Source organism: Podarcis vaucheri (genome assembly GCF_965113315.1).
Source record: "Podarcis vaucheri genome assembly, chromosome: 6".
Classification (NCBI taxonomy): Eukaryota; Metazoa; Chordata; class Lepidosauria; order Squamata; family Lacertidae; genus Podarcis; species Podarcis vaucheri.
The window spans coordinates 102207518-102223308 of NC_138764.1; the positions used below are offsets into that span (position 1 = coordinate 102207518).

At 44.3% G+C, this 15791-nt stretch overlaps 1 protein-coding gene across 5 annotated transcripts in view; it reads right to left on the bottom strand.

Annotated features, from left to right (window-relative positions):
- Positions 1 to 2129: 2129 nt before the first annotated feature.
- Positions 2130 to 15791, bottom strand: part of RTEL1 (regulator of telomere elongation helicase 1) — a 78973-nt gene continuing 65311 nt past the window's right edge. For 4 of the 5 annotated variants that reach the window (XM_082225824.1, XM_082225825.1, XM_082225823.1 and 1 more), the window contains 6 exons: positions 12152 to 12265; positions 11096 to 11341; positions 9906 to 10103; positions 7581 to 7724; positions 6515 to 6618; positions 2130 to 3171 (listed from right to left, as the gene is read on the bottom strand). In XM_082225824.1, coding sequence (XP_082081950.1) covers positions 3091 to 3171; positions 6515 to 6618; positions 7581 to 7724; positions 9906 to 10103; positions 11096 to 11341; positions 12152 to 12265 — 887 coding nt within the window. In that variant the 3' untranslated portion in view covers positions 2130 to 3090. The remainder of the gene's footprint in view (positions 3172 to 6514; positions 6619 to 7580; positions 7725 to 9905; positions 10104 to 11095; positions 11342 to 12151; positions 12266 to 15791) is intronic. The other variant, XM_082225826.1, reaches the window with a different exon arrangement.

Genomic DNA, 15791 nt, shown 5'->3' on the forward strand with positions numbered 1-15791 from the left:
TCAGGACCGGTTGCTTGCCCCTGGCGGCTTGTATTCAGAGATACACAGTGGAGCCTGGGAGGCATGGAGTGTGTAGGGAGGCCAACAGTAGATGGAGCCAGAGCCAAGAAATTCCGGTTTCGTTCCCATTCTCCCTGCTGCTGAGTTGCACAAGTGTAATGCTGAGTCTATGGAGGAAGAAGCTGACAGCCAATGCCACCCACTGGACTGGGCATAGTAGGGGGCTGGCTGAGGGCAGATTGAGGTTGGTCAGGCACTGCCCCCTTTGCCCTAATGAACCAGTCTCTACTGGAAGTATATTGTCCCTGAATGCGGATGTTCCATTTAGCTGTCACGGATAATATAGCCACCGCTAGACCTATCCTCCACAATTTAATCCAGTTCCCATTGAAAACCACCCAAGAATTCACCCCGGGAACAGGGCAATGTCATGGTGCAGCATAGTTCCCGCTAGGCGTTCTGCACCAGGAATCTGGCCAGGCAGCTGAGGGCAGCCCACCTGCTGCTTGGAAGCAATTTATTTTTCTTTGTTGCAAAATGGCATCAAAGAAAAAGCCTCTATTACTTTGCGAAGGTTAAGACCACACCCTGAAAATGTCAGTATCTCAGCTCACAGTCAGAGGTAAACTGGCCTCCCCGAGGCAAACTGAGTGAGATACTTGTTTACCTTCCGTCTGCGTCTCCCGGCAGGCTAGGTCGTAAACCGGCGATTCTCCTCAGATGTGAGGAGAACACACCCTCTGCTACTCTGCTTCTCTCCCTCCCTGCATTCTCCCCAGGGAGGGGAAATGAGACAGACAGGAGTCTATTTACATGTCTTTTATTCCTGTCATTCAGCAGTACATAGAAATGTGACTGCACCCTTCAGACTCCATCAGAAGAGTCTCAACTCCGCCCCTGTACTTCCAGCACAGGTCACATGACACTCTGAGCTAACATCCGGTGCTCAGTACAGAGAATAGACTCCCCCTTTTCTCCAACAGTACAGTTCGAGACAACAACATCCTGTTTTGCATTCCAGCCACTTGCAGCTGGCTTTTGCATTGGTGCTTTTTCCCAACAGAAAATTCTTAGAATTCACCCATTTCCTTGAAAGCAACTGAATAGCCTACTTATTTCCAAGAGAGTCAAAATTAGGTGTGTGTATTTGTGTTCTGTAAGTTAGTTATTTGAACTGTGCAGTGGGTTTGGCTAGGGCCTGAGCCAAATTGGGCCTATAGAGAGATTCTGTTGTCAGCTGAGTTAGGTTGAGACCTCTATGGACTGCTCTGAGTTGGAATGGGTGGCCCAGCGCAATCTGAGACTGTCAAGGAGCGGGGCACAAAGCAGGCAAGAGGTGGGAAAACTCAATGAAAAGGCCAAGACTTGCCTGACCGTTAGCTGCATGTTCCCAGAAAGGAGGAGCCTGATGGTGCAACATCATTGGTCCTGTGAGGTGCTCCTCCTCTCTAAGCAACTTCACTACAGGAAAACTGCTTGCAATGAAGCACCATGCAGAATTGACCCTACTGCTCTCGGTCAGGAGAGGTGGAGATGGTCTGTAGCCAGAAAGCAAGGGGAAAGTTGTTCTAGCCTTTCTCATGGTTAAGGACAGTTATTTGCATAGAGACTTCTTTGAATCAGAGGGGGTGTACAGGCTGGCTCCCCATACACTATCATTCACTGTAGCCTTAACTCCCAGTACTGATCCCCTGCCCACCAAACAGATGCCCAGGAGTCCTAAATTTTAGTGTAAGAGATGCCTACGACCTTGGAAGGCTGTGCTCACCCTCCTCAAATAACTGTTTCCCTAGTGTTCAGTAGTCTTAAAATATTCCGTGTTTCCTTTCATCAGTTGCTCCATACACAATTTTTCTCTCCTCTGTATGCAGTGATCTCCCACAAAACCCTGCATTATTTTCAGTAAATGAATGCAACCACATTTGTTTAGCTTTACCTCTGAAGCCATGATTACTAACCCAAATGCTTTATTGCCAAGTGACACACCATACGCAAAAAACTGTTAATTTTGTTATGTGGAGGGCTGGACTGGGGAAAAGAGAAACCAGGAGTCTGATTGTACAAGCAGATATCCATTGTGCAAGTGGGTGGCCATCACTGGATGCTGTCCACAATGTTTGGAATGCTGCTGATATTGAAGCCTCACGGCGAATGCATTTTTTATTTATTGACATAGTTTAACACGTACTATTTCCCAATTTTGAAAACTGATGCAATTTCTCAATTCACAAAAATACTTGCAGTTTATAAAAATATAAAAGCACTTAATGTACTTAAAATTTGTTCCATTTATTTTCTATTTTTTGCAACAGAACCAATTGGTTGTTGCAGAAATCCTTCTGAAACATCAGAAAGCAGAGTAGAGCAGAATCCCTTCTTATCAGCAGAAGTTTCCGACACGGGGCACAAGCAGCAAAATTCAGAGGCTTTCTATTTAATTAGCCGGAGCACCAGCTCAGGACTCACCAAAATTACACTGACTATCAACTATCAAAATTGACAGCTGACTATCAATACACACAGCCTTCTAATGAGCAGATAATCCACCTCAATTTGAGGTTTTCATTTGGTCAGTTTCTCTGAACTCTTTTGGTAGGCAGCTGGCAAACAGATCACAAGGCCTGCCAACACCTCAAGGAGTTTTTTTAGCACCTACAAAGTGATTGCTTTTACAAAGCAGGCATGGAAGCCACAAACTGTCCACAGGGAGACAAGCCATAATTATCTTGCCTCACTGAAGAGACTCTTATAAGAAAAATGATTTTATGCTTTTGTGTAAAAACGTCATTCTAAGAACCCAACAGCTGCAAAAGTGTTAGAATGTTTGAGAGTATCAGGGGAACTGTAATCCTAAAGATCACTCTGTCCTTTCACCTTCTGCTGCCATTTGTCATCGTGAAGACAATGCTGCTTCTCCAAGCTTCTGCTGTGCGCTGAAAATCTCTTCTGATGGAAGAACTTCAGCAAGAGGGTGGCGGCATGAGGTGGCGACATCAGTCCAGAGAACAAAGAGCAGCTTGCTTAAAACAAATGTACACATTGCTTCCTTTCCGTGGTCCTGGGCTATTTTTGCCTCAATGTATACCTCTCTCACTGGGGATCTGGCCAATAATTCATAGATAAATGTCTCTTCTTGGTATCAGCTTTGCATTCCGGGCACTTCTTGTCAACCTGAGGGGTGAGGAGGGGGTGAAGCAGAAAACAGGGGGGGAAATGAACACTGCCCAACATGAGCAACTCCACTAAGAACAATAAAGATGTTTGACGTCTGCCATTCTGCCAAGAACTCATACAATGGCCAAGAACAACAAGAAGTAAGCTTTTGGTGCTCAATCTGTGGCATCACAGAGTTAATCACACATGATTAACCCAAATTATATCACTCATTTTGCTTCCAAGATCTGGTAAGGATGTATGACTAGGGAAGAAAGGTTTAATGGGAAGGGGGAGAGATGCTTCAAAGAGCAGTTTGCTCTGAAGCACCTCCCCACCATCCCTGTTACATGGGTCCCGAAAGAGGTTTAACAAGTGAGGGAGGCACTTTAGAGAGCCGTTTTGCAAATGACTCTCTGAAGCACCCCGCTTCTTTAAAGGGGTTTGGCGATAGAGGATGGGTCAGGGGTAAAGGGAGGGGTGTTTGCTCAGGTGGGGGGGGGGAGCGGGGTTGGTGAGCAGAACAGGTAGGGGCAGCAGCAGCTAGTTTAGTAAATAAAAGCAAAGCACACAAGGGTCAGTCAAGCCAAATCTAAGAACCTGCTTCCTTAAAGCCAAGAATTGCAGAATAGCTTTTGCAACTGAAGATTACCACAGGGTGAAAAAACTCTTTTAATGAACTTCAAAGAACAATAAGCCACAATAGAGAAGCAATGCAAAGCTTGCAGAATGCTTGGCCAACTGAGGGGGATAATCTAACTTTAGTTAAAAGTTTGATTTCTAAGTATCTTCTGCTCTTCCTTTATCTCATGAACCTGCATATTTTATTTAAGGTTTGGGACAGATAGGGGTTACACACCACACTTATGGATTTATTACTGAAGCATTTATTCATCTGACAGGTTATTTAATTATTTATTATTCTAATAAAAATATGAGGCTGACACACTTTTGCCCTCCACTTTGTTTTTGGTCGAACGCAAAAGGCTGCCACACTTTTGTGACATTTTGGTTAGTTCTAATAAAAGGCATTGCCCAACTCTGGATTTTAGAGCTCAGTTCTAAGTTCCTGCTTCGTTTATGCAATCCCAGTCTAGGAAAGGAGGAAGCAAAACTGTTCCAAAGGTGTTAAAGAAGTGAACTCACTGCGGTTCTGGGTAACAGTTGCTGACCTCAGTTTTCATTGGCATTGCCTCCCACACCCCCTGATAATGTCTGAGTCAGGTTCTTTCCCATCGGGGAAACATTAGCTGATTTTTGCAAACTGGCCATGCTGCTTGACCATGGATGTTATTTTGTTGGCACTTCATGGAAGGCGATGAATGCTTCAAGGACCTAACTCATAGGTCACTTGTCAGGGAGAACTTTCCGAAGGCATATTTCCACATGCTGCTCACTGTATTTGGTAACCTAAATAGGCCTCATTTCTCTGTGATGATTAGATGCTTTCTCTTACTGCCCTGTTGGTGCCCAAAAGGGGCAGAGAGCTCGCTTGATACCTCCTGATGACCTACATGCCTTAGTGAGACAAGAAGAGCTAAGTTTTGGCTGCCAGGGCTCCCTGGTTCAAGACCCAGAGGACACTGCAATCATGCCTGGCGCATTACTCCTGTAAGAAAGGGGGTTGGCTTCACACTCTGAGGGGCAGAAGAGTTTTGGGTGAGCTGTGGCCCATGGAGGAGTTTGGGGTGAACTTTCAGGGAGTCTGGAAAGAGATGTGCAGGGATGGGGATTGGCAATGGGGTGAAGGTGGCAGGTAGAAGGGGATGGGGATTGGATGTAAAAGCGCTGTAAGGGGATGAGGGTTTGGGGCGAGACGTAATGGGAAGCGGGGTGGGAGTTGGCAGGAGCCCCTACTCAACAAGCTCTGTTTCAAATAAGCATAAAGGATCACTGCCAACTGGTGGTTTTCTTTCTCTGGAACTGTTGCAATTCCATGATTAAATGGGGGGAGGGGTAACTGTCAGGAGCTCAGCCTACACTCGAGTAGGACCCTGGTAGAGACACATACCCGACTGGCATGTTCTCTCTCTCCTGGTCGTTTGTTCGGGAGCTTCAAAAGCTTTCTTCTGCCCAAACATCACAGCAACCAATGCCAACAGACATCGGCACACTTAGAGATCCGCAGAGTCTTCGCAACTTGCGTGACAGACCTCAACAACTCAGCATGTTGGCTAATCTACTTTATTTACATATAAACACACATGGAACACTGCAACATGGCTCCCTCTCTCTCTAGCATCAGACAGCAAAGAGAAAGAACAAAGGACAATAGTCCCACTTCATGGAACACAGTAACACAGACATCCTGTCTCCGTCACCTCCCTCCTTGAGTCAAAATATACACTGTCATGTGATAGACAACAATGCCATGACTGCAATCATGGAGCGGGAATTCTAACAGTAACTCCCTGTACTTGCTGCTCCCTCTGTCATCCTATCTTCTCTCATTAATCAGCTTAACCGGAACAGTGATAGCCCAGAGAAGAATTGCATTTGCATATACTTACCATGAAACGGGGAACATTTTTCAACTGCAATTTCATACAATTTAAACTGATCAAGAGATTAAAGCTTGCAACCCATACCATTTCAATGCGTAACCAGATGACTGACTCATGTGCTCCAAAGAACGAACATGGAAAATCACATATTGTCCTTCTCTGCAATGCACAATCCCTGAATAAAGCTGAATGACCAGGTGTCATTGGTACCTTCTGAAAGTTCTGCGCATGCTTGTCTGTGCCACTGCCTCATGAGAGAGAGGATGTCTGTGGCTGCAATGGACCACAAGAACAACCCATTTTTTTTCTGGCAGAGGAAAACTGTAACAACTCCACAGTTGAAAACAGATTTTAAAATGTGGCAAGTCACACATCTTTGGAGGCAGGGAAAGTAAGTAATGGCTAGTAGTGGTGAGCAGGGCAGGATGCAGCTGCTTACCTGACCTCCTATTACACTGTTACTACGGGTTACCAGGAGGGACAAATCTGTGATGCTGGTGGTGCAGACACACTGCCAATCTGGCACTAACCCTGCCAGCTATAGATAGGTAGCCGTGTTGGTCTGCCATAGTCAAAATAAAAAAAATCCTTCCAGTAGCACCTTAGAAGGATCTGGCAACTTCTGTTTCAGTGTATCTGAAGAAGTGTGCATGCACACGAAAGCTCATACCAAGAACTAACTTAGTTGGTCTTTAAGGTGCTACTGGAAGGAATTTTTTTATCCTGACAGCTATGACTGGGAAAATGGCTCCATTACAATATTATGAAGTAGCTGCTCTACCAGTGAACAGGGAAACCAATCAGACAATGTTGTTTTGAGGAAAGGAGAAAGCAAAACTTCGACAAGCAAAACCAACCTTTAGGAGACTCTCCCAGCACAATTTGCAACAAGTGAAGTCGCACAGCTGGCACTTAAAAGGCACACTATGCTCAGATTTGCATTTTCCACACTGGAACCCTTCTGGAAAATTGAAAAAGAGTGTGACTGTTAAGAGGCGGATTCCTTTTGGCAGCTGAAATACTGCCCCCCTATACAGTAGTGGCCTTTTTTGCACAGATAAAATACGTACAACAGAAGCTGTCAGGTTTATTGCTGTTTGATATTATAGCTCCCGGAGGACTGCAGAGATGAAGGAAAACACACTCTGACCTCTAGCCTCTTCTGGGAAGAAGCCAGAATGAGCACAGATAGGAACTAACTAATGGAATTGTCTTCTTCTCAAATTTTGGCAACAGCAGCTAGTGGCAAGGTTGGAACGCCTTTAGACAACTGAATATATAAAGCTCCTATTTACTTAATGAGGCCATTAACCCATCCAATTTGTTACTGTCTACTCTTGACTCATACATTCTCCAAGGCTTTAGGTAACCAAATATTTCCCACCCTTAAAAATTGAGGTCCTTTAGCTGATGGTGCAGCACACTGAAACTGGGATCTGGTGCATGTAAAGCATATGCCCTGTCATTGAGCTACTGCATTCATAATGTATTACTGATGCAGTTGAGGTATCCTTTCTTTTGAAGGAAGAAGGGCTTCTACCTGATCCAATATTTAAGGTAAAGGTAAAGGGACCCCTGACCATTAGGTCCAGTCGTGGCTGACTCTGGGGTTGCGGCGCTCATCTCGCTTTATTGGCCGAAGGAGCCGGTGTACAGCTTCCGGGTCATGTGGCCAACATGACTAAGCCGCTTCTGGCGAACCAGAACAGCACATGGAAACGCCGTTTACCTTCCCGCCGGAGCGGTACCTATTTATCTACGTGCAGTTTGACGTGCTTTCGAACTGCTAAGAAGCTGGGACCGAGCAACACGAGCTCACCCCGTCGCGGGGATTCGAACCGCCGACCTTCTAATCGGCAAGGCCTAGGCTCTGTGGTTTAACCCACAGCGCCACCCGTGTCCCTTGAACCAATATTTACGTACCCCTTAATGGTGAGATGGGCACGCTGTCAGAATCCATGGGTGTGCGGACACTGCTTGGACCTCCCTTGGAGTTCTGTGATTCCAAGTTACTTATAGGGGTGGCATTACTTAGGATCTTCTCTAGCATCTCACTCTTGGAGGAACCTGCAGCGGAGATCATACAGTTACATCTCAAAAAGCACAAACAAATATGTATGAGCAGTTTTTTCTTCCATTTATTTATTGCTTATTTATACCACCCATCCTCCAGGATTAGGACACATGGTACTTGCTCCACAATTTAAATTACAGGGCTGATGGCCAACATTCCTTTCCTGGACACTCAAGAGAGGGATGGCCAATCGACTCTAGTTTAACTCAGATGAAAAAATTATATAGGTCCAGTTTAATCGGGCTTCAGTTTTGGATTTGGGATGGAAACTATCTCGACTGTCCAATGGGATAACCACTGCTGGGAGACACACAGGAGGACACAAATGCTAATACGAAGGGCAGGAACATGTTTCTCCTTGAAGACAAAAGCCAACACGACTAAACCCAGGGCACAGTTCAAAGAACAAACTAAAACCAGTGTTATTAGCAACTACAGTGGTACCATGGTTTGCAAACTTAATCCGTTCCAGAAGTCTGTTCTTAAACCAAAGCGTTCTTAAACCAAGGTGTACTTTCCCATAGCAGCCGGGGACTCAATTTACAAATGGAACACGCTCAACAGGAAGCGGAACATGTTCTTATTCCAAGGCAAAGTTCACAAACCAAAACACCTACTTTCGGGTTTGCAGCGTTCTTAATCCAAGCTGTTCATAAACTAAGCTGTTCTTAAACCAAGGTGCCACTGTATAAGCAAAATAGAATGCCCACCATATGCTTCCAAGAAAAGGAAAAGGTTCCACCACAGAACCTGTTTCGTACCATGAGACAGGACTGATCTGGGGCTGTGAATTGCCTTTAGGTAGCTGTTGTAGCTGTTATCATATTGTAGTGTGAGAGCGATAGGACTGGTCTGGGAAGATGAAAACATCTTTACAGAGGAGTCAAGCTTACAAACTGCTCTGCCTCCTTCTGGTAGGTGGGGCAACACCAAAGCATCTGTATTCTCGGGATGAGTAATCAGGAAACTACCGGCGTTTGGGGGGGGGGGGGACAATGGATAAGAACACTTCGGCCTAGATGTGTCATTGAAAATAAGTTATCCATTATGGCAGTAGCGCACTGCACCATTAGTCAACAAAGATATGTAACACATTAGATGCAGTGTGAACTGCCAGCTTCAGACACTTTCAGCCTTCGCCAGCCTGCTCTGCCCATTTTATAACAATGTACTCACAATCTAAAAATCTGGGTGAGATTTGTGGCTACAGCTAATCCTTAATTCATTCTTCCTTAGTTGTCTGAGTGAACACAAAAGAGGTATTGATGAACAATAATTTAATTTTATCTTAAAAAAAAAATATCCTTCCAGTAGCACCTTAGAGACCAACTACCGTATTTTTTGCCCTATAAGATGCACTTTTCCCCCTCCAAAAATGAAGGGGAAATGTGTGTGCGTCCTATGGGGCGAATGCAGGCTTTCACTGAAGCCTGGAGAGAAAGAGGGGTCAGTGCGCACCGACCCCTCTCGCTCTCCAGGCTTCAGGAAGCTATCTGCAAGCCTTGGGAGCCCGAGGGAGTTCCCGCCGGGCTCCCTAGGCTTGCGGAAAGCAGCCTGTTCTGGGGGCTGGGGTCAGGGGAAGCTCGGGCTTCCCCCACCCCAGCCCCACACCTGGGGGGGAAATATATTTTTTTTCTTTACCCCCCCCCCAAAAAAAAACTAGGTGCGCCCTATGGGCCGAAAAATATGGTAAGTTTGTTATTGGTATGAGCTTTCAGGTGCATGCACACTTCTTCAGATACACAGTTTATTTGAAGAAGTGTGCATGAACCCGAAAGCTCATACCAATAACAAACTTAGTTGGTCTCTCGGGTGCTACTGGAAGGATTTTGTTTGTTTGTTTGTTTAGACTACAGCAGACCAACACGGCTACCTGTAACTTAATTTTATCTGGTGAGCAAACAAAGAGGCCACATTTCTGCCTCATTTTTGCTTGTTGTTCCAGGGTTGGGGGTGCCACATTTTTCCTATTAAGCAGCAAATTTCACTGCAAAAAACAACAACCAGGCTGCTGTATCTTATCCTTAATCTTGTGTTAATCTTCCTCTGATTCACTGAACAGGAGAAGGCTGCAACTTCTTTTTATTTCCCTTATCGGTGGATGGAAAGAAGAAAACCTGGAGCAGACTTCTTTGGGGAGGAGGGGAAACTGTACTGAAATAAGCAACTCAAACCTGGAATTGGGCTGGCAGCTTTATCCTGAATTTTACTCTCTTCCACTGTGCAGTTTGAGTCCCTCGAGCCAAGGGAGCCCTCCTCCTGTGCTGGTAACAAAGCCTCCTCACTCTCCTCAGGGCAACTCATTCCCGTCAGCTCTTTACACATCTGTCTGAACTGTTTTTTGTGATGGGGGCGCACAAACATGGAGAACCCTGTGAACATAAACAAATAATGACGTGCGCACACAGTTGGAGCCAGCTTGTTATAAGCCAGGGGATTCCAGGGGAATGGGGAAAACACTTTACTTCAAAACGATCAAGACCAACAACAACAAAAAACCCCTCTTGGCTGGTCACTAAATCCAGCCTGTTCTGGTTTCCAGCTACTGCGGCGGAATCATTTTACTAGCCAGGAAGACTCTTTGAATGTCATATTCACACAAGAGCAGCAAAAATGTTTGCATTCTTGTCTGCCTCACGAAAAACACATGCTGGGGAAATCCTCTTGGGAACCAGTTTGGAATATTGCATGATTGTCTTAGACCTACAGAAGTCAACTATGATAAGTCTGAAGCCTTGCAGTTTTCTGGTTAAATATGTCTAGTGCCAAGGATGACTGTACAAGATCCAGAGCTGGCCTGTTGAGTCAACTTGTCTGAGTGTAAAGGTGCTTCTAAAGTAATCTAGTGAGATGAAAAGACAGAGTGCCTCTTCCGCACGGTACTTAATCTTTTACCTCCTTGGAGGTTGATGAGCTTATTAGCAGAACTGTTGTCTATCTAAATCAATACCTGCATTTGTAAGAACTCGATTATTTAGTGTGGCAGCACCCACACTTCGGAACTCCCTGCTTGCTGATATCAAAGTAGGCGCCTTCGCTGTATATGAACTATTGCCCTTAACATATGTATTTTCCAGCATGCTTCTGGTTGGAAAGGTGAATTTCAAAGCCTAGATGTGTTTCAATCCGCAAACCTTTTCAAATGAAATAAATTCGGATCAAAATGCAAATTTCTCCCCCATCCGTATCTGATACTGATGTGCCATAAAGAAGTTCAGCCACGGGTGTCGCGCAGCTTGTCAGTGATGGCAACTGAACTCACTGCCCCACCACACTGAGGAACAGGCTTAGTGACATGTGGGTGGAAAGGGCAGAGTTCTGCGGGCAGCAAGACACTCTGAGAAACAATCAGGCAGATACTTGCTTTGTAGCAGATGGAAATGTTCTGGCTTCTCTGTGGTGAGGGCTGCAACCACAGACACCATGGCATCGTAGTCATCAGTCTTCTTGTATGCTGACAGTGCTGAAAAGAAACTGCTGAAGCTGCTTTGGTCCAGAGCCACCTTGAGGTCACTCAGGTAGGCTGATCGGATTATTTGGTTACGGCTCTCCTTTAGGGAGCTGGGCATTTTTTGGGAGGGCTCAGCAGTCACACAGGCACTGTTTCCTCCTGTTAAAAAGCACAAGGCAAGTCACATAAGGACAGGATCCTAAATGTAGCCGTCTGAAATGGATGAAGCAAAGTTAAGAATGTTCCTTGTTAGGGTTTTTGGGGTTTCCCCCCTTTTTGGAGGAGGTGGGATCCTGTTTTGCTAGCACAGCAATTTATTTGCATCCTGCCCAACATCTCTTAATACACACTGATGTAAGCCATAGGAAAAGTTTCCTCCTTAGTGATGGATGTGCAATGCTGAAAAATGATAACAAAAAAGAAATTTAACATGTACAGGGTACGCAAATCATGTGTGAGTCAAAACTAACTCAATGAGTCAAAAGTGACTCACAGATTTATTTAATCTTAACCCTGATATTGGGGTTAGTGAGCCTCCGGTTCTCCAGAAGTTGTGGGAATCAAATTCTCATCCAACCTGCCAACATGGCCAGTGGTCAGGGATGCTGGGAGTTGCTGAACTACAATATCTGGAGGACCACAAGTTCCCCATCCCTGTTTTATTTGCTGCCTTTCACAACAAACCCCAAACATCTCATGATTGCGTTAGAAGCCATTAAAATACAACTAAGTAAAAAAAAATAATCATTACAATTATAAAATAAAAAACATAGGGTTGTTCGATGCCGGGGGGGGGGGGAGAGTTTGTGTGCAATCTCGTGATCTTAATATCAGCCCAATGAGCGTGTGAAGGTTTGACTCAAGGGACCACTTTTCTTTCTTTACTTTCATTGACATACAGGAAGTAAAATCAAGTTTTATTGCTCCTGCCATTAACATACTTTATGCATTTCTTTACAGGAAGCATACCTGCACCGTCCGACCCAAAAGTTAGGTGGGAACCTCCTTTATTCAAATGCTGCCCAGTGTTCAGCTGCCCAGTTGAACCATCTGAAAAGGTGGTTTTCTCATCACATTTCTTCTCTAATATCAAAGAGAACGAGATACAAAAATTGCTTGAATGAAGGTGGGAAGTCTTGAGAGTACTTTAAGAACAAAAGAAAGGAAGTCCAACGAAGTCATTGCAATGTAACTTTATTCTTAATCCTAAAATGACAGGAAAATCCCTTTCCCAAACAATAGGAAGAATGAACAGAATAACAACTTCTTCCTAAGGGAGGCCAATTCTGACCATTTTTATTTAAAATATACCACATAGTTGTATGCCATATATACCGTATCTCATTAAAACAATACCAAAGTGGTGTACAATAAGAAGTACAATTGGTGCCCATCTGAAGGGTAGTTTTCCAGTGGCATGGCAAGGCAATCGGACTGGGTTGAGAGAGCTGTATATGTTTGGCCTGGAAAAGAGAAGACTTGATAGCCATCTTCAATTGTTCTTGCTTGCTCCCAAGGGCAGGACCTGAACCCACGGCTTCAATTTCAATGAAACATCAGGAAGAACTTTCTGATGGTAAGAGATGTCCAACAGTGGAATGGATTCCCTGGGAAGGTGGTGGACTCTCCTTCATTGGAAGATTTTAGGCGAAGTTGGGTGGTCATCTGTCATGGATGCTTTAGTTGAGATTCCTGCATTGCTAGATGACCTTTGAGGTACTTTTCGGCACCACAAGGCTGCTGAGGAAGCAGTGCTCCCAAATGGCACTTGGTCATGGTTGCAGTAAGCCTCCTCAATTAGGTCTGAGAAAGACATACTCATTTAGAGAACAAAAAACAGAACTAGTATGCTGAAATGGTCTGGCAGAGCCAATATAATATCAGTATAATATTGAGTATGCAACAGATTTTTTGTGGGAGTATTTCCTATCAGTGCAAAGGAGAGGTCCTGAGGTCTATGAAAGACTGAATTCACCACAGAAAAGCTAGATTATGGAATGGAAGACAAGAGCATCTTAGTCACTGACATATCATATATTAGTCACTGATTTATGGTATTTTGGACACATCCAAAATACCGTAAATCATGAAGTTGGAAGAGACCCTGAGGATCATGTAATCCAACCCCCTGCAAGGCAGGAATGTGCAGCTGACCCTGACGGGGATCGAACCTGCAACCTTGGTGTTATCAGTACCAGGCTCTAGTCTAACCAAGTGTGCTATCCACCCAGCAGAGGATAGTTCTGGGTGGAGAATGATATTCTAGGAGGGAAATTCAATGGAACTTTGGTCTAATGAGCCAAATGGAGCTTTAGTAAGAGACTGGAAAGTTCAGTTCAGGGTCCAGGTAGGAAACCAGTGGGACCATGGGTTTATATAATATTTTAATTACTTTTAGGGAAACATTTGAAGTCAAATTGACACGGGGTGATTTTCTTCCTCTTGCAAGCTGGAGCAACTCCCTTAAAAGGCCAGGTTACAACATCTGGGGATTTTTAGTTTTGAAAAAAAGGCAAGCAAAGGAGGATATAATCAAGATTTTTAAAGTTATGCATGGCGCAGAGAAAGTGGAGAGAGATGATTTCCGTGTTTGCTGCTCTAGAAACCTGTCCTTTGTTAAGGAAGAAACTCTCACAGAGTTAAGAAACCCATGATGCAATGCAAGGTCCTACCAGGTTAGGCATAACTGAATACAGCCCCTAAATGGAATATGTAGGGTGCACCCCAGAGTTATTACTAAGAAGGCTTTTATCCTTGGCTAGGACTTATAGGAAGGAGCTAAACTACTGGCTAGGAGTTGGAAATCCAACAAGATCTAGAGGATCACAGGTTACCTGTCCCTGATTGACAGCTTCCACAAAATGAAAAAATTCCTTCCAGTAGCACCTTAAAGACCAACTAAGTTAGTTCTTGGTATGAGCTTTCGTGTGCATGCACACTTCTTCAGATACACTGAAATAGAAGTTGCCAGACCCTTCTATATAGTGAGAAGGTGGGGAGGGGTATTACTCAGAAGGGTGGTGGGAATGGGAGATTGGCAGATAGCTGAGATGAGCCTGTTGACGACTCTTAACGACTGCAATGGGTCTTACAGGAAAAGGCAAGGGGTGAGAGGGTGAAAAATGGCAACTTCTGTTTCAGTGTATCTGAAGAAGTGTGCATGCACACGAAAGCTCATACCAAGAACTAACTTAGTTGGTCTTTAAGGTGCTACTGGAAGGAATTTTTTTATTTTGACTATGGCAGACCAACACGGCTACCTATCTGTAACTTCCACAAAATGGTTAGGACTCAAGTTGGTCTTTAAGGTGCTGCCAGGTTGTTCCTATGTTATATCCACTAACCATACCAGGCATAAGCTTCTTCTAGCAACGGCACGGACACCGAGGGTCTTTAGCACTTCTTCCAAAGAAGCTGCCATAGCTTGTTGGCAGTTTAATATGTTTCCCTCGATGATAGCGAAAGGAAGATATTTAGCTCTCCCAGAATCAGAGCGTCTCTGCAAATGTAGTAAACAGGAACCTGATACTTTGGAGCATATTTTCTTTTCTTGTGATTTTCGCATTTATGCCAGAAGACAATTATTCGAGGCCTTACAACTCAATACGCTGAATTCTAGGATACCAACGGTTCAGGACCTGCTTTTGGACAGGAATGATCAAATTACTTTAATAGTGGTTGAATTTTTGGGTGCTGTCCATGTAGAAAGATTGGGCCATTATAAAGAGATTTAGTGGTTCTCTTAATTGATTGGTGATGTGGTAGTGTTGTGTTGTATTATTTATGCAAATTGATTTCCTTTGGAGTTAAAGATCTGACTGGGACAAGCCTTGTTATGCTGAGCTCGTATTTTGCACAATTTGTATACGGTGTCTGTTTGATAATGTGTGGTCTGCTATGCCTAATAAAGGATTTTTGAATTTGAAGTAGCTTGTTGGCAGGGCACATGCTTTGCTTGCAAAAGGTTCCGGGTTCAATTCCTGAAACCCCAGAGAGCTGCTGGCAGTCAGTGCAGGGAACAATGAGCTAGGTGAATTAGGTGTAAGGCAGCTTCCTGCAATCCTAAGTGAACAGCATTCCAATTTCAGAAATAGACTGGAAAGAGAAGCTGCTGAATTGCAACTCATTACCAAACTTAAAACCATGGAGAGACCTGGTCTGAACAAAGACATTGGATTCTTATCTCATTATACATGACTAAGCCATTTCTCACCTTCTCACCCCTTGCCTTTTCCTGTAAGACCTATTACAGTCGTTAAGAGTCGTCAACAGGCTCATCTCAGCTATCTGCCAATCTCCGATTCCCACCACCCTTCTGAGTAATACCCCTCCCCACCTTCTCACTATATAGAAGGATCTGGCAACTTCTGCTTCAGTGTATCTGAAGAAGTGTGCATGCACACGAAAGCTCATACCAAGAACTAACTTAGTTGGTCTTTAAGGTGCTACTGGAAGGAATCTTTTTTTTTTTTTTTTTTTTTTTTTTGACTATGGCAGACCAACACGGCTACCTATCTGTAACTGGAGCATTCCAACTGGCAACTCCGGTATGTATGGCTATGAGAGTGAACTTATGAAGACCTGGCTCTGGGTCATTAAATAAGAACAG